The sequence below is a fragment of the Lonchura striata genome, chromosome 3 (genome assembly GCF_050655825.1).
Source record: "Lonchura striata isolate lonStrDom1 chromosome 3, ASM5065582v1, whole genome shotgun sequence".
In the NCBI taxonomy this organism is placed as follows: domain Eukaryota; kingdom Metazoa; phylum Chordata; class Aves; order Passeriformes; family Estrildidae; genus Lonchura; species Lonchura striata.
This window is the reverse complement of record NC_140705.1, coordinates 106,144,226-106,162,449: the sequence shown is the minus strand read 5'-3', so window position 1 is coordinate 106,162,449 and position 18,224 is coordinate 106,144,226. Positions and strand designations below refer to the sequence as shown.

Sequence of the window (18,224 nt, the reverse complement as noted above, 5' to 3'; positions counted from 1 at the left end):
TGTGTGCACAGAAAAAGAGGAGTGTGGTCAGGACAGAGCAGGGTTTTGACCCTGAGGCTGCCTTTGGATCGTCAGGAAATGGTTGTCGTGCACTGCAGCCTGCCCTGGATCCTGCCTTTCCTGCTGCTCAAGGAGCACTTTTAATTGAGTTTATACGCATGTTGTAATCGATCCAGTCATAGAAGTGCTGAATGGAGATGTAGACTCCAGGCTGCCTTGCTCTGGCACAGCCTGTTCCAAAGCTGGTTAGTCCGATGACCCACCAGTAGTCTGCATTGTTGTCCTGGCACATGAGAGGACCACCGCTGTCACCCTGCAGCAGAGCACAGAGCATTAAGAGGGTATTGGTGGCACCTGCCAGCACTGGGGCTGTCTCTTTCTCTCTCCCATCCCCTGCCAGAGCTGTATTCTGGGCAGAGGAATGGTCTGCTCAGGGGCTGGAGCCTCCAGAAGCTTGGCTGTGAATGACTTGGGTTCTTGTAGGGTAGGGTTCTCTCTGTTGTCTCTGCACAGGGCTCCTGGATGTGCAGAGGATGGATGCTTGGCACAAGGGGACCTCTGGGCTGCCAGGAACACTGGGCTGTCTGGGCTTTTGGGACAAGGGGAGCCCTGGGCAGGCAGGGGTGGATGGGGAGTGTGTGGGAAGCCCCCAGAGCAGCCGGGGGTGAGCTGGGGCTGGGAGGGTGACTGAGTGGCCGGGCAGAGCAGGCCCTGGGCTGTGTTGGGGTGGTGCTGCCCGGGCTGCCAGAGCTGCTGGGGGCTGAGTGGCTCATGGCACGCTCCTACCTTGCAGGAGTCGATGTTGCCCTCTGGGTATCCAGCACACAAGTTGTAGGGATGGACTTCCCCTGCATACCAGTCACTGCTGTTGCAGAGCTGGACATTGATAAGATGGACCTTGGCCTGCTGCAGGCGATCAGCTGAATCTAGATCTGTGAGCAGAGAAAGGAATAAGCCCCCAGCAGAACCACGCCAGTTCTCCTTCCCTGTCTGGGGAATCCCCTTTCCTAGGGCCAGACCCATCTTTGCAGAGGTGTAGATCCTGCAGCCTGGCTTGTGCCTCTGTTGTGGGGAAGCCCAAACCCTCTCCCCAGTGTGCTGAGTTGGCCCAGAAGTTGCTCTTGGTACTCACTTCTTGCCGTAGTGACACCCCAGCCAGCAATCCAGCAGTTGTGCAGGGCTGAGACTATTAGGTTGGGGTCAGCCAAACAGGCCAGCTGGATGTAGGAGCTGCACAGGACAGGACGGTCCAATTGCATCAGGGCAATGTCGTAGCTGTAGTCGCTACGCCTGTAGTCACTGTGTATCACCACCTGCTTGACGCTGCGCACTTGTGCCCCAGGGCCTGGCCGAGTCAACTGCGTGGCCCCAATCACCACGTACAGCAGGCTGATGTTACTGCAAAGGAGATGGAGAGAGGGCTGAGAGGGAGTCACAGCAGCCCTGCAGTTGTCTCTGCATGGCAAGGCAGAGATGGGGCAGTGCTCTGGCAGGTGTGAGTGCCCTTGCACGCCTTAGGCTGGGGGAATGTCAAGCTGGAGGCTGCTCGGAAGCCTTGGCATGAGCCCAGGCTTCTCCTGAGCAGTGTGGCAGCCTGGCTGCCTGAGAGGAAAGAGGATGGGAACAGCAGGTGGTGCTGCTGACAGGGCACCTGCTGGTGTTGTGGGGATGTCCCAATTCCCTGCTCATCCTTACTCAAACTTGTCGAAGCAGTGGGCTGCTGTGAGGACCCAATCTGCAGTGATGAGGGACCCTCCACACCAGTGTCCGAGGCCTGGTACCCAGGGGTGCTGGATGCTGACGATCCAGGGCCATTCTGCTTCTGCAGCACCTGTGCCACCCACGATGCGTGTCATGCCGTAGTCATAAGCCATGTTGCCATAGGAATAAGTCATGGGGCTGTTGACAGGTGGCGGAACTCGGAGCCCACAGCTCCCTCTGCAAGCAGAAAATAATTTCCGTGCTGCTTTGTGGCCTGCTGTGGCTCAGGCTGAAGCTCAGCCCTCTGCCCTCCCCACAAGGGCTTGCACGCCCTGCAGGCCAGGGAAGCCCATGAGGTGTGCGTCTGTCCCTGCAGCACCTGGCTGCTGGCAAGGAGCTGAGGCTCCCCATGGTGGGTGGGAAGCTGTGGCCCGGCCATGGGGGACAGGCGGGTCCCCTCCAGGGAAGGTCCCAGGTGTTGCCCTGGCTCCTCCCAGGGCCTGGGGCCACTCACCCGCAGGGGTACTGGATGCTCTGCGCCAGCCCAGCCACGGTGAGCAGGACGAGGAGGCCGAGCCAACTCATGGCTGCCAGAGGCACGTGTCAGCTGCAAGCACTGAGAGCTCCGTGCAGCAGCACAGCCACAGCCGCAGTGCCCGCAGCAGCCGCGCTGCCCGTGGAGCCCTCGGCCCCGGGGCTGATGTCACAGAGAGGTGGGTTCCATGTTCTGGGCTCTCTGGGGATCTGTGTCATGGAACCCACTGGGGGAGGGGCAACATCTACTTGATGAGCCATATGATAGTTTGGGGCGGAAGGGACTTTGGAAATTTTCTCGCTGTGACCCCCTTGCCTTGGGCATGGAGGGTTAGCTTACACTGAAAGTGTTTTTCAGAGTTTGGCTCAGAAGCTGTCCCTGAACACAGTGACAATCACTTCCCCCAGGTGATGGGCCGACCTGGATGATGGTCAAGGATTAGGGTAATTTGTGATGTGTCTTTCTTCATCACTGTAGGAAGTGTTTTATAATAATGATTAGATGCATTGCCTATCTTATACTTTTGTAATTTTTTGCTAATGATTTGATGTCCTGCTTACTTATCAATTTGCAATTCTTTGCTGCTTATGATCCCTATGTTTTAGCTTTTATATTTTTCTGATTCTCTTCTGCCTTGGTATGTAACTTCAACATTCATACTAAGTGTTATTAAGTTCTCTTCACAGGGTAATTAGACGAAACAATCGCTTCTCAACTTGAGAATCAAGGACAACCATTACCCAAAAAGCATAATTAACTGTTAAGTGAAAGGGGCAAGGAAAGATGTTGAGAGTTCATGACCTGAAGCTGTAATTGGATAGTTAACTCCAATATGTAAATGGACCAAAATTTATAAAAGTGTAAAAACTGCTGACCAAGACCCATCTTAGATACCACCTGGGTGTAGCCCTGGCCAGGCTCTTGTACTACCCAAGGTCCTTAAAGGTCCTTAAAGGCCCTTAAAGGCCTTTCTATAAATACTTACTTTATTCATTTAAAACTGTCTAGTCTCTGTTCCAGAAAAACTTCCTCAGGCACCATTTTGAATTAGAGTAAGTTACATTTATTCCTGAAGTTGGTATCTGTGTCTTCTGTGCTACCCTACTTACACAAAAAACAGGCATCCACAGCTGCGCTGGGGTGCCAGTATCTCAGGAGCTTCACAGTCAAGAATTCCTTCATATGATCTCATCTAAAGCTACCCTCAGTCACTGTAAGGCCATTGACCCTTGTCCTCTCAGGACCTGCCCCTGTAACAAGGCTCTCTGCTGCTTTCTTTAGGCCCCTCTTCTTGCAGGATGAGGCTGTGCAGCCCCCGGGGCAGGCAGTGGCTGAGGAATCCACTGGGGGCAGGGAGCTGGGTGTGCAGCTGCAGTGCCAGCTGCAGATTGAGCTCTGGCTGGCAGGAGCCCAGGACCAGCGGCTGTGAACTGCCCATGCTTTGCATTACAGAGGGCACAGGGAGCTGTGGCACTGGCCAGGATTTCAATGGACACTGAGCACTGCAGCAGGAGCTGGTGGCTCTTTATGGAATGCAACATCTGTGAGTCTGCTGGGGAATCCTTGTTGGAAAGGATGGATAAATATAATAATTCACAATAGTACAGCCAGGATGAAAACAATCCCCCCTACTGGCTGGACAATACCCTTACCTACAGATACGTCCAAAAGTCAAATGGACTGTTGCATCTCAACCCCCAAAATGTATGGTTCATCCCACACCTGTAACCCTACCCTGAAACATCAAGTGTCTGTAACACCATTGGCCCAAGTCTTGTTCCAGCCCACCTTGAAGCCCTCTGATAAGGGGTCTCTGAGGGGCCAGACGCCCTCTTGGAACTTCCCCTCTCTTGGAACTTCCCCTCTCATGGAACTTTCCTTCTCTTGGATCTTCCCCCCTCAGATCTTCCCCCCTCTTAGAACTTCCACCCTCTCCTAAAGCATCCTCTCTACCCCTTATCTCTCCCCTCCCCCATCCCCTCAGGTCTTGCCACGTGCTGCGTCGGGCAGCTCCAAGCAAGACCTTTCACCATCCCTAATAAACCTGATATCCTAAGAGCAGCCTTCAGAGATCCTTCGTCTCCATTCATCTAAGCCGTCCTGGAGCACAGTGTTCTCCACAAATCCTGAGGTTGAATGGGTTGGAAACCTGCTCTGAGTGGTGAGAGTGGTGTGGGTAGGGAATCAAATGGGGCAACCATTGGCTCATTGGAGTCACCTGTGCCTCTGGAATGGTCACAGACGGGAGTTTCCTCAGCACTTTGGCAGATGGGACCCAAGGGCAGTACTGCTGGTGCATTTGTCCTTCATTGCAGGTACTGGTGAGTTCACCTGGGATCTTTACAGTAGGAAGGAGCCAAATGGGGAATGTTACAACTCCATCTGCAGACTCTTTGTAAATTATTCAGGTGCATTTGAGCCTCTCCATTGTTGTGGCATTTGGTACAGATTTGGTGAAATCACTGGAAGAGGGTTGAGGAGGCATGCAGAGCATGATCAGTGTAAGGTGGCCACAGAGGAGTTGTGGAGGCCCTCATAAGGCACAAGGTGGGGGGCCCTGAGTCTCTGCTAGGACACTTGAGTCTGTGCTCAAAGGCTTTTGGAGACAGACAGAGGGAGAGCCTAATGTCCCTTGTGCCAGGGTGCTAGGGTCCCTGGGCAGGGATTCCATTGGCCTGGAAGCCAAGACTAATTTCCAGAAGCAGACAGACTGACACAGCACAAGGTATTCTGAACCTTCCATTAGATGGAGAAAGTCAATGTTCACTTGCCTTCACCTGGATAAGTCAGCAATTGCCTTCAACAAAACTTCCCCATGGAATTCCTCCACCATTTTTCATTCTGTCGCCTACCTTACTAAATACTGACATTTTATTGAAAGGATATCAAATTAAGGGAAGAATTTGTACTGTTTGTAGAGGATTTGTTAGTGAGTTGAGATAAGAAGGTTCTTTCCCATCCTGTGGTGATTCTGTGCAGCAATCAGGAAAACAAGCACATCAAACTGCAGTTTCTGTCTCTGCAGCTGACTCTTTGATTGCTCCATATCTTTGTTTCCCAGGCTTGTACAGCCCCTCAACTCCCCCCTTTCTCTTCCCACATCTCCTCCCTAAGCCAAGCCCAGGGATCATTTCCCCCTGGCTCACAGGTGGGTCCTGCCTGTGAACAGCCTTGGTGTTGCAGGTGGTGTTGGCCCACACACCTTGGCCTTCCATGGCATTCCTGGTGTGCTTTCCTACTGTTCCTGCCAGGTTCCCCTCCCCAGAATGACCCCAGCTCCTCCTTTGAGTATCTGTGAAGTGTGACCACCTGGCACATCAATCCCTCTTTGCTGCCCATGAAATCTGGCTCTGCCTTAGAGCACTGGCACTCCAGTCAGGAGCCAGGAGTTTCCCTTGTCATGCCTGGGAGTTTCCCAGATGTGTTCCCTTAGCTCAGGCTCACATCAGCCCCTAAATCAGCAGCCCATGTGCATTTGAGCATTGCCTCCAAGGTGTCTGCTTTTTTCCTATCCCTTTCCTAGGCTTGATGTACCAGGTTCCTCCAGCCCACAGTGGCTCAGAGCACTCTTCTCTCTGACCAGGCACTCTGGAGCTCTTTGGAGCCACTCTGTCCCTTGGTGCCCCCAGGCTCAATCTGCAGGTGCTGAGCATGGCACTTCTTGTCTTGCTCAGGAGTTAGAATGGCACTGAAAAGACAGTTCCCTGTGAACCAAATTAACTTTATTTCAACAACTAAATCAACTCCAGTGTCTGTGTGAACAGAAAAGTGGAGTGTGGTCAGGACAGAGCAGGGTTTTGACCCTGAGGCTGCCTTTGGATCGTCAGGAAATTGTTGTGGTGCGCTGCAGCCTGTCCTGGATCCTGCCTTTCCTGCTGCTCAAGGAGCACTTTTAATTGCATTTACACGCATGTTGTAATCGATCCAGTCGAAGAAGTACTGAGTGGAGGTGTAGACTCCAGGCCTCATTGCTCTGGCACAGCCTTTCCCAAAGCTGGTCAATCCGACAACCCACCAAAAGTCTGCATTGTTGTCCTGGCACATGAGAGGACCACCGCTGTCACCCTGCAGCAGAGCACAGAGCATTAAGAGGGTATTGGTGGCACCTGCCAGCACTGGGGCTGTCTCTTTCTCCCATCCCCTGCCAGAGGGGATTCTGGGCAGAGGAATGGTCTGCTCAGGGGCTGGAATGTCCAGAAGCTTGGCTGTGTATGACTTGGGTTCTTGTAGGGTAGGGTTCTCTCTGTTGTCTCTGCACAGGGCTCCTGGATGTGCAGAGGATGGATGCTTGGCACAAGGGGAACTCTGGGCTGCCAGGAACACTTTAACTGGGCTGTCTGGGCTTTTGGCACAAGGGGAGCCCTGGGCAGGCAGGGGTGGATGGGGAGTGTGTGGGAAGCCCCCAGAGCAGCCAGGGATGAGCTGGGGCTGGGAGGGCGACTGAGTGGCCGGGCAGAGCAGGCCCTGGGCTGTGTTGGGGTGGTGCTGCTGGGGGCTGAGTGGCTTGTGGCATGCTCCTTCTTACCTGGCAGGTGTCAATGAGGCCCTGTGGGTATCCAGCACACAAGTTGTGGGTGTGGATTTCTCCTGCATACCAGTCACTGCTGTTGCAGAGCTGTAGATCAATGAGCTGGACCTTGGCCTCCTGAAGTCGATCAGGTGAAACTTGAGCTGTGAGCAGAGAAAGGAATGAGCGGCCAGCAGCTCCATGCCAGTTTGCTCATCTGTCTGGAGGGGATACCTTTCCCTAGAGTTTGGCTTTGCCTCTTCAGAGGCACTGGGTCACTGTGACCCTGCTGCCAGGTTCTGGGGAGCAGGCCAGTCCCATCTCTGCAGAGGTGTAGATCCTGCAGCCTGGCTTTGGCCTCTGCTATGAGGGGAAGCCCAAACCCTCTACCCAATGTGCTGAGTTGGCCCAGGAGTTGCTCTTGGTACTCACATCTTGCAGCAGTGGCACCCCAGCCAGCCACCCAGCAGTTGGTGAGCGTTGAGACTGTTAGGGTGGGGTCAGCCACACAGGCCAGCTGGATGTAGGAGCTGCACTGGACAGGATGGTCCAATTGCATCAGGGCAATGTCGTAGCTGAAGTCGATTTGGCTGTAGTACGGGTGTGTCAGCACCTGCTTGACGCTGCGCACTGCAGCCCCGGGGCCTGGCTGAGTGAACTGCGTGGCCCCAATCACCACGTAGAACAAACTGACATTACTGCAAAGGAGATGGAGAGAGGGCTGAGAGGGAGCAGAGCCACAGTGCCACAGCAGCACTGCACTTGCCACATCTCGGCATGGCAAGCCAGAGATGGGGCAGTGCTCTGGCAGGTGTGAATGCCTGCCAGAGCACTTAGGCTGGGGGAATGTCAGGCTGGAGGCTGCTCGGAAGCCTTGGCATGAGCCCAGGCTTCTCCTGAGCAGTGTGGCAGCCTGGCTGCCTGAGAGGAAAGGGGATGGGAACAGCAGGTGGTGCTGCTGACAGGGCACCTGCTGGTGTTGTGGGGATATCCCAGTTCCCTGCTCCTCCTTACTTGAATTCGTCAAAGCAGTGGGCTGCTGTGAGGACCCATTCTGAACTGATGAGGGATCCCCCACATAGATGTCCCAGGCCTGGTACCCAGGGGTGCTGGATGCTGACCATCCATGGCCAGGCTGCTTCCGCGGCACCTGTGCCACCCACGATGCGTGTCATGCCGTAGTCATAAGCCACGTCGCCGTAAGGATAAGTCATGGGGCTATAGACAGATTGTGGAGCTCGGAGCCCACAGCTCCCTCTGCAAGCAGAAAATAATTTTCGTCCTGCTTCATGGCCTGCTGTGTCTCAGGCTGAAGCTCAGCCCTCTGCCCTCCCCACAAGGGCTTGCACGCCCTGCAGGCCAGGGAAGCCCATGGGGTGTGCGTCTGTCCCTGCAGCACCTGGCTGCTGGCAAGGAGCTGAGGCTCCCCATGGTGGGTGGGAAGCTGTCCCCGGCCATGGGGGACAGGCGGGTCCCCTCCAGGGAAGGTCCCAGGTGTTGTCCTGGCTCCTCCCAGGGCCTGGGGCCACTCACCCGCAGTTGTCCCATGTCCCCTGTGCCAGCCCGGGCACGGTGAGGAGGATGAGGAGGCTGAGCCAACTCATGGCTGCCAGAGGCACGTGTCAGCTGCAAGCACTGAGAGCTCCGTGCAGCAGCACAGCCACAGCCGCAGTGCCCGCAGCAGCCGCGCTGCCCGTGGAGCCCTCGGCCCCGGGGCTGATGTCACAGAGAGGTGGGTTCCATGTTCTGGGCTCTCTGGGGATCCGTGTCATGGAACCTACTGGGGGAGGGGTTGGTGAGCCCCTGTTTGGTGACTCATGAAATGGTTTGGGGCGGAAGGGACTTTGGTGATCGTCTAACTCCAACCCGCTTGCCTTTGGCACAGCGGGTTGGCCTGCACAAGACTTAGCTCAGAAGATATCCTTGAACACTTTGAGGGATGGGGCTATCACAGCTGCTTGGGGCAACCTGTGCCAGTTCCTCAGTATCCTCACAGTCAAGAACTCCTTCCCAATATCCCATCTAAAGCTAACCTCTGTTGCTGTAAAGCCATTGCACCTTTTCCTGTCTGAACCTGCCCTTGTAAGAAGGCTCTCTGAAACTTTGTTTAGGTCCCTTTTCTTATGAGATGAGGATGTGCCGGCCCTGGGGCAGGAAGTGGCTGCCTTCTATCACTGCTTGCTAATGTCTCACAGGAAAACACCTAGAATAGCATCACAGCCTGATTTAAATTTCACTGCCTCCCTGCTTTTGCTCCTCCCTGCTCTCTGCACCCATTTTTCCATGAGATTCTTTACAAAACAATATCACTCTGGACCAGGACTCCTTCAGGAAGCATGTGTGTGCTTGGGTCAGGAGCCAAACCAGTCACAGCTACAGTGGGTGACCACCCACATTTCTGATGTGGGTGTTTGAAGGGCAGCTGTGAATGCCACTGCTTCAGATTCAGCATGGAAATTAAAAAGAAAAAAAATAATGTCCTAATAGTTTTTAATGAGCAATCTGCTACTTGTTTAGTTTGATGTTGACAAGTTAGCTTAATTTCTCAGCTGGAAGCTGAGAAATCCTAGAAGTTGCAAGTAGTTTTGAATGAGGAACATTGTTTGGAATTTACACTTCTAAATATTTCTGTAGTGATTGTGAAACTTTTTTTGGTGTATTTCTTCTAGTGATGGAGTAATGAAATGTAGGCATGGTAAAATATTTAAGATTTCACATGGCTATTTTTTTTGAGAAATGCTCGGTTTAGTGAGTCATGACAGGCATGATACTGACCTAAACAGAGTAGCTAATTGTATTGCTGGGGTGATACCTCAGAATCTTCACTACTCTTAAGGTACATCACAATTTTCCCCAGCATGGGTTTGCCAAAAAACTTTGAGAACATTACTGAGTCTTCCAGAATTTCAGCAGCTTGTCTGTGAACCCTTACCTGGTATATCTGGAGCAAACAGAATTTCTTTTAAGACCATACTGGCCTTGACTTCTGGAAGTGCATTATGTTTGGCACCCATCTAGAGGAGCTCTTCTTTGGAGCTCTATGAGAAAATGGGGTGAGAGGGGAGAAAAAATAATTAATTGCTTTGCTTCTCATAGGCAAAATATTTTTTTTCTTTACATGGACATATAAAAAGAGATCCTGAAAATGTCTACGTTTTAGAAAAATATAAATTATTGAAATTTTATTTTATTTTGGAATTGGATTCTCTTCAGTCTATTTTCCAGGGAATTCCACCTGTCTGTAAGCATATAAGGGCTGGGAAAAGTTAGGTTACATGGCATATCTATTTATCTCTGCTGTTTTTTATTAAGCAGTAATCAATTGTTAATGGGAGGATGATAACTGTGGGAAGCTTCTCTAGAAATTGGAAAAAAAATTGCTTATAGGTGATTCTTCTGTTGGGGTTTGGAGAACTCAAGAGTACAGTAAAAGTGTGTGTGTATATCTAAAAAGTGTTACTTCATAGTTTTGAAGTGAGGGAGTACAAGAAAAAAAGTGAAACAGAAATGGACGGAGTTGTTTTGGAAGTGAGAAGTTTCCGATGATGTTTTTTTTTTTTTTTTCTGAGCAAGTGAAATATATCTTCATGTTTTCTGTTGAGTTTGGAATAATTTGCTTCTCCTTTATGCTTTTATTTTTCCATAACCTGTATTTATGACATGATTTTTCTTTTAATTTCATTAAAAGTTTATTTAAAACATACTTCAGTAAAAATGGGGAAAAAGCCCTTAAAGCATAGGTGCCCATATAAAGTCCATTTAAACTGTAGGTGTTGAGTATTTTATTCAGTTTGCTGCTTTTGTCCACATATGACTACATGTATACATGCACATATAAAAGGTTAATGGATTGTCTGGATTTTCCAATATCACACTGTACATTTTCAAGTATATTTTAAGACCCAACATGTCTCTCACATTCTGTCCCAAAGCCATAGAGACGTCTTTGTCTAAAGATGTGTACACATTTATGGAGGGTGTGAAGTTTTTTACAATTTCCTTGGCAACCCAACAATATTTACATCACTACAATTTTCTTATGCAATAAATATTTGCTGTTCAGCTGGCTGGGACATCCCTAATATCTTCCTTTGAACTGTATGACTGGGATAGCCTAGATTTTTGAACTGTCATTTACTGGGCACATGCATGGACAAAGGGCCTGCTGGTCCTCTGTAAAACTATGCAAATTTGCTTGTTTATTTTGTGGAAATTCAAGCAAGAATTACCTGTGGTGCCATAAAAATTTTGTCAGGGGTGCTTATGGGAAACTAGGAAGATTTCCCTGGCAAAATACTAAATCAGTGGCTTTTCTTCCTGCTGTTTCATATTTTCTTAAGAAGCCTTCCCAAGTCCTTCAAAGTCTTTTTCCTCAGTTGCTGAGGGCTGCTTTGATCTTCACTCATGCAGTTTTTCTGCTTTTCAGAGTTTATTCTTGGAAAAGGTGTTGCTGGTGTTTCTAAGTGTATGATCAAAGGATACAGATGCAGGAGGACATCCTGGTTCAGCTCACACAAAGATGGTCGTGTGGGTTCAGAAGAGCCTTTCAGGAGTGAGTGCCCTAGGCTGTAAGAGTTTCTTTTCTGCCTTAGGCTCCAGGCTGGATTGTAATGTATCTAAGAGCTCCAGAAGTTCATGGCTCTGCTGTGGCTGCTGGTTTGTCCCTGTGACAATATGTGTTACTGACCACATGCTATCAAATTTCTGGACCAAATTTCTTCATGAGCTGAGGACCAGTGAGAGGACCTGAGAAAACGGACTGGAGCTTTGTCAGGGGAGGTTGAGATTAGCCATTAGGAAAAGTTTATTCATCCAGAGAGTGGCTGGGCACTGGAAGTGGTCACAGCAACAACTGACAGAGTTCATGGAGCATTTGGACAATGCTGGAAGGTGGGCTTCAGTGATCCCTGTGGGTCCCTTTCAGCTCAGGATAATCTATGATTCTGTGATTCTGTGAGCACCTTATGCTCTGAAGAAAAAGGCAATAAAATGTTTTCTGGAGGGAAAATATTTCGTGTTCTGAGACAAAAAAAGGAGAGGTCTGCCTCAGCCGGGAGAGTGCCGATCCCGGGGACTGCAGGATGCCCCATGCACCCGGCCAGGAGAGGACATGCCCAGGGCCAGCAGGACGTGGGAGGGCGGCAGAGCCTCAGGAACGGAGAGAGGCAGCTGGAAAAAAAGTTCGGCAATAACTCACAGGGCTCGGCATGTCCCACGGACAAAACTGGCGATGCGCTCAAATTCCATTCGCTTCTGCTCTTGTTTCCATGGGTCATTCTTTAATTCTGTCCGTCCAGGTTAAGCCGTAAGGTTTTTGGGATAGGGACTTGTCTAAATGATGTATTGCTAGGCACACCTATGACGCTGTACAAATAATTAACTGCTGTAATTATCGTGCTTGTAAAGCACCCTCACTTGACACTGCTATGGGACAGTTACTGTCTGTATCCAATGTGGCTGTATCAGCCAGACTAGGACCTTGAATCAAAAACTGGAGGAGGCTAAGTAAGCCCTCATTGACTAATGTGTTTTATTGCTTTGAAACATTTGGAGAAGGAAACCAAAATGTTACCCATTTAAGCTTTTCCTCTAGGTACTTCCTGGACAAGAATGACCAAACTGCCAAGGATTAATGCTTCTCAATTGAGAGATTTGGGGGAACCAGATTCTAAGCAGGTTCTATTGGTTAGACCTCCATATTAAAACCAGGAAGAAGTGCATTAGCAAGGGCTCTTGTGAGATCTTGCCAAGTTTTTAATCTATTTCACCACCTTTTAAAATGCTTATGAGTAGCAGGTGAAGTGTCTAGGGGCATGGCCTTCCACAGATGCTGATCTTCTTCCATGTGCTGTCATGATTCTCAGTGGAAGCTGAGAGCAATCTCTCTCACCTACCTCTAGAAGAGCTGCTTGGGATGCTCTCTCTCCTGTTCCCTGGTTCTCAAAGTGATGCAGTCCCCCTGTTCAAAGGTGTCATTTTACCGTGCAGGAGTCCTGGGCAGGGGGTTAACAGGATACTGCTGGTTAGTAAAGGTGGCTGTCAACAGAGGAAATGTTCAAAAGTAAATTTACACCAAGAATAAGCATGGATCAAATAGGATTAACATTGAAGAAAACCAACACAGGCATGTGTGTGCCTGTGTGTGTAAAGCTTCATCCCATGGTTTCAGGGAGAGGGTGGTGTTCACTCCCAGAAAGCACACAGGTGCTAGCAGGACATGTCCTGGCTGTGTCAGACCTGCAAATAAGAGCTTGAAACCAGGACCTAAAGCGGTGGTCAAACTTTCTATCTGAAAGGGGTTGTTTAGGACTGCCTGGGTTAATTCCTTTTTTTTTTTTATCTCCAGTGGAAAAAGCCACACCTCAAAAGGCTCCTAAAAGGAGGAAACAGCCTAGGTCATCGTCTTTGCAGCTGAGCACCTTAACTGCTTAACTACAGGATGAGGCTCTTTCTTCCTCTCATGAGTTTTACCTTCTTGGCTATCTCCAAAAGGAGAATAGACTGGGATCACATCTGGTTTATTAATACTCTGTGCTGAAGTGAAACCTGGGAGAGGGGATGCCATGGATTCACCCCTGTCTTGGGCTGAAGGATTCCTATGCCTGTGCCCTAGTGCCCTTTCCCCAACTGGGACTTGGCATGGACATTTTTCACACCACAGGTCCAGCCAGAACATTTACTCTGGCACCAAAAGAGACTATACTATGCTCATCAGTCATCCTGCATCTAAATGATGCTCTACTGACAATTTTGGTCTAAAGAGTAATATATGTGTGTGTGTGTGTGTGTGTGTGTGTGTGTGTGTGTGTGTGTGTCTGCATTGATTCAGAAAGGCCAGTGATCCTGTTGTGGCCCATCGATAACAGACAGGCTTTGTCACATGGATGTGCCTAAGCTTTTCAACTCTCCTGGGAGGTAGGTTGGTGTTACTCCCATTTTAAAAATGAGGGTTTATTGACTTTCTCTGAAAGATTCCAGCAGAGCATAACTATGCAGTGAAGAGAGTTGTGTGCTGCCCTCAGGCTGTGCTGCCACACTTTGGCATCCCCTCTGTGTCAAGGCCAAGCTCTGCAGCTCTCTCAAGCACATTGAAATCAACAGCATCAAACTTAGGAGAGCACAGTTTGGTCCTAAATATGCAAAAGTTTTAAATGGGTGATTTGACACACCAAGACAAGAGAGGGACTTCTGAAAAATAACAAAAGGTTGTGAAATTGCTAAGGGATTAAGTTGTTTGAATCATTGTTCCAGCTTTATTAAAAAAAAGGTATAAATTCATTTCAGTTCTTAGTGGATCTCAAGCTGCCAATTTCTGAGCTTTTACAGCCTTTGATGTGATTCCAACTCTCTATGATGTAAGTGGATTATTTTTTCCTTAATTCTGAAGAGGCCATTTCCCTCCCAGCCCCCTCCAGAAAAATGTCGCAGCAATCAGACTCAAACCAAACACTGACTTAGGCTCATTGTGGATTTTAACCCACTCTCTTCAGTGGTTTATTTATCATATGCTTCTTTTGAGAACTGAGTATAAGGGGAAGATACCAGTGGTAAACCACTATTTAAAATAACACTGATCCTAAAACACACAATGGACCTTGCAATCCAGTTCCAAACTTCATACATAAAGAACAGTTAATCCATCCTTTGAATACAGCCAACTTCGGGGTGGAATATGGCAGCTTTTTAACATACAGAGCAGCAAAACACAATGTAGACTGCAGCATGAGGAATAGTTTATCCAACAAAAAGCAAAAGGGAAATGTAGACAGGAAAAATATAATTATGTACCTGGACTTAATCCAAGACACCTGAGCTGACTTTTTTTGTCTTGCTGAAATAGCCCCAGAACCCTTACATCAGGGCAATCAGTCAAGACTAAGCACCTTGTGCAGTGGCAGACATCCAGTGGTACCAGGGTGCTTCCCGTGGCTGTGGATAAGCTGGATCACTACAGGTTCAGAGGAAGACATCTGTCTATCAAATTATCAGTGTTGCAGCCTGTACATTTCTAGCATAGTAATACCTCTGGCAAGACAAATACACCAGATGAAAATTGCTCAAATCACATCTTGGACAAGTGTGGCTAAAGATATTGATGTATATCTGGGACCAGAAATAATACAGCCTTTAAGAAAGAGTTGCAATGACAAACTCTGCATTTTCTCCTTTTTGGACAGGTTGTATGAACTTCCTTATGAGGCATTCATCACCTTTTGAATTACAGTGGTAACTGATGTCCTGAAGGGCCTGGCAAGGCATCCAGGAATAGGGAGATGCAGAAAGCTTCCTGTGGGCACTAAGGAAGAAACAGCATTCTGTGGCAGGGCTATGGGGGCATGGACACACATCCCTTTTGGTAACTGTCACACATTATCTTGGATCATGGGCAGGAGCTTGGACATTGTCCAATCTAAAAAGAGATTTAATTTTGCAGTGCAGCAGACTCCGACACATGAAACTCTTAGAACACACCATCTCCTTTGCCCTGCATAGCTCTAAGCTTGTCCTCTCATGGTGGAAATGTGGAAAATTTGGGGAAATGCTCCACTGGCTTCTTCAGTATGAGCTTTTTTGCAATTGTGCTGAGGATCATCTGGTGCTGCTCTGTCAGGTTTTGTTTTTATGCTCTTCTGTTCTATAAGCAGCATCTTTAGTCTTTCTGAATTAATTGCAATGTAGCTCTCACTCTCAGAATAAAAACAGTGGTTTGTAAATTTGTGTATTTAATTCTTAGAAATGCCTTATCAGAAGGTTTTAATGATCAATCATAACCAGTCTCATTATTTGAGACTCACTAGTGATTCTTCCTTGATTGCTTTAATCTTCCTTAAAAAAAATTCTGTGCACAGGCTGTGATTAAATATATGCCTAATTTTGAGGGTGACTATGAATTTTTTGGAAAGAAAATGTTTTCTCTGCATAAGCATTTAATGAAATGACTCAAAAGTTGAATAGATATAATTAATTTGCATACTACAGACCTAACTTTTAGACAGTAGAAATCTGAAATTTTGTGTTGAATGTGTAGTGAGTAGTGGCTTACAGGATGTTTTCCCTCTAGGACAAAAGTTGTTTCATCTATCATCCAGTATTCACTAGATGGCACTATTTCATAGTGTGTGGGGCTGCTGTTTGTCCTGCAACTGAGTTTATTTCTCTGCAGGGAAAGTCAGTGCTTGGATAGTTGCTACATTTGAAATACTGATAAACAAACATCTTTCACAGGATCTGATTGCTGTTGTTTAATATGCATCTTAGCTCAAAACAAAATATCGAAACAACACTTGGTTAGAGATTTTGGCCTGGGATCTGGAAACAACGTCCACAATTAAAGCTTTAAATTACACCAACTAAACCAAAATCAACTAATACTTTAGGAGACCTATTTAGACTTTGAATCCTTGCAAGCCTCCTTAACCTCTTGTCTCAGCAGTCCTGGAAGCCGTGCAGGAGCATGACACCAGAGACAAGGGAACCTCATAGACATGCATGCAGTACCCTGTATACACCTGGACACTAGCTCAGTATCATCACTAGACCCTGGATTTGGCCTAAAACATATGGCATAAACATGTCCTGCCTGACTGTGCAACTGCAGCACTCTCCTCTGTAAAATGAGGATTTCTCCTTTTCCCCCCTCTTATTGGATTAGGCTGTAAATCATAGCTATGCTCAAGTTCCCCTGTTTTTGGCTGGGGCCTCAAGGCTGCTATTACTATGAATAATGCTATGTCTTCATAATACATTATGGTCCCAAAATAGCAATGAGCTATATAGGAAGCTGTGTCCCAGGATAGTACCAGTATGGTTTTTACAGGCCAAGTGGATATTAATTTGAATAATATTAAGGTTCCCCTTGCAGAATAGCAGACACCAGTTGTTTAAGTTTTGGTGTTACAGTCTATATATCTGAACCCAGAATGACTCTGAGTTGCTTATTACTCCATTGCACACACTTACTGTTAATGTTGCTTATGGGACTGTGAGAGGATGGGAGTGAGATCCAGTTATTTTATTTTTTTTCCCCCTGTGACAAAGAAGAGCTTTTTGTGGCTCTGGTTTGTCAGGTCACATTCATTTGTCTACCTTCTGGGCTTTGAAACTAGCAGCTCAACATTGATGGACAAAGGCAGTTAACCCAGTGAGCCACCAAAGCAGACTTCAGAGCCAAAAAGCATTTCTGAGGACACCAAGGTCTGTCTTCCCTCTCCCAAAAGCACTTCAGCTGGTTTTGTTCACTAGGTGGCACAAATGCATAAGAGATTGATTTAGAAAAGTTTTCTCTGCAGTTTTACTGTTGATGTTGTAAATGTTTCCAAGGTAATTTTGAATATGTTTCAAGAGTGATTTAGGCTCCAAAGCTAATTTTTGAAGAAAGACCCATGGTGTTATGTTCACTGGGGAGAAGCCAGTGCATAGAGTCTTAGTCAGCTGAGGCTTGCTTCTCTCATCTGCATCCATGTCTTTCATGATGAACTGGTTGTATCAGTCTCCCTTTCCCTTCTTTGTCTTCTCTCAGATCACAGAATTAGCAGAACAAAAATTTTCACTAGACCAACCCTAACATAATGATATCAATGCACTTTTTTTTTTTTAATTGGAGAGACAAAATAGTTGTGGCAAAAATTTAATACTGAAAAAATTCCCATCAAATCCCATCATGGAGGAAAGAATGTAAAGAAAGACAATGAGTATAAGAACAGTGTAAACTGGACAACATTAATGGAAATACCAGCAGATGAAAGAGATGATAGCCATATCCTTCCTCACCTAAGGTTTGTCTGCATGGAGGGAGCAGAGGCAAAGCCAGTGGTGCAGCAATGAGGGATGACCTATCTTCCTGCTATCTACCATCCACACAGCTTCCCTCAGAGCTGGAAGCATTAGACTAGACATGTGAGCTTCAAAGACAATTTGAGGTTCCTTTTTTGGCTTATCAATACATCAATACAGGTGGGCTTCATACATGTACTTTTTGGAAGTACAAGCATAAATCCTAAAATATCTGTGTGCTCTACTTCTTTATGGATCTATTTTACTGCCTAAGAGTTCCACAATTTCACTAAATTGTATATTATATATAAATTATTTATATATATATATATATATATATATATATAGGCTTCATATATTCTTTCTATTAAGGGATAATCAACTCTTGGGTTTCTCTCCCTATTTCCACTTCTTAACCCTGAAGACAATAGAAATTATGTGATTTCAGACTCCAGGGTGAGTGAGTATAAGGCCTGCAGACTCATGAGGCTTGTGCTGTGCATCAGGAGGGAACAGGCAGTGGCAGAAAGCCACCACAACCATTAAAATGCAAGTGGAATATTGAAGGTAGGGAGGGCTCAGGCTTTGAAAATGAGTAACTTAAACATTTTCTTTCCAAACATCTGCAAATTGTTAGTCTGATTTATTTTGAATTAAAAATCATTTTTAGCAGACTGACAGCATTTTTTAATTTTCAGCCATTAGACT

General features: G+C 47.4%; 2 protein-coding genes across 2 annotated transcripts; both read right to left on the bottom strand.

The window, feature by feature from the left end:
• On the bottom strand, nt 1-2,420 carry LOC144246094 (acrosin-like). Its single transcript, XM_077782535.2, has 5 exons — nt 2,216-2,420; nt 1,696-1,938; nt 1,133-1,398; nt 787-932; nt 1-313 (listed from the first exon to the last, which is right to left on the bottom strand). Exons 1-5 carry the CDS (start codon nt 2,284-2,286, stop codon nt 128-130), a joined length of 912 nt encoding a protein of 303 aa, XP_077638661.2. The 5' UTR covers nt 2,287-2,420; the 3' UTR covers nt 1-127.
• A 3,569-nt stretch (nt 2,421-5,989) lies between these two features.
• LOC144246095 (acrosin-like) lies at nt 5,990-8,347 on the bottom strand. The gene is made up of 5 exons (XM_077782536.2): nt 8,277-8,347; nt 7,758-8,000; nt 7,176-7,441; nt 6,762-6,907; nt 5,990-6,301 (listed from the first exon to the last, which is right to left on the bottom strand). Exons 1-5 carry the CDS (start codon nt 8,345-8,347, stop codon nt 6,116-6,118), a joined length of 912 nt encoding a protein of 303 aa, XP_077638662.2. The 3' UTR covers nt 5,990-6,115.
• Between the last annotated feature and the right edge of the window lie 9,877 nt (nt 8,348-18,224).

Coding starts and splice junctions, on each gene's coding strand:
- LOC144246094 (XM_077782535.2), bottom strand. CDS start 2,286: ATGAGTTGGCTCGGCCTCCTCGTCCTGCTCACCGTGGCTGGGCTGGCG. Junction 1,399..1,695: donor CACTGCTTCGACAAGTTTGA/GTAAGGATGAGC, acceptor TCTCCTTTGCAG/TAACATCAGCCTGCTGTACG. Junction 314..786: donor GCAACATCGACTCCTGCAAG/GTAGGAGCGTGC, acceptor GCTCTGCTGCAG/GGTGACAGCGGTGGTCCTCT.
- LOC144246095 (XM_077782536.2), bottom strand. CDS start 8,347: ATGAGTTGGCTCAGCCTCCTCATCCTCCTCACCGTGCCCGGGCTGGCA. Junction 6,908..7,175: donor GGGTGCCACTGCTGCAAGAT/GTGAGTACCAAG, acceptor CTCTGCTCACAG/CTCAAGTTTCACCTGATCGA. Junction 6,302..6,761: donor GCCTCATTGACACCTGCCAG/GTAAGAAGGAGC, acceptor GCTCTGCTGCAG/GGTGACAGCGGTGGTCCTCT.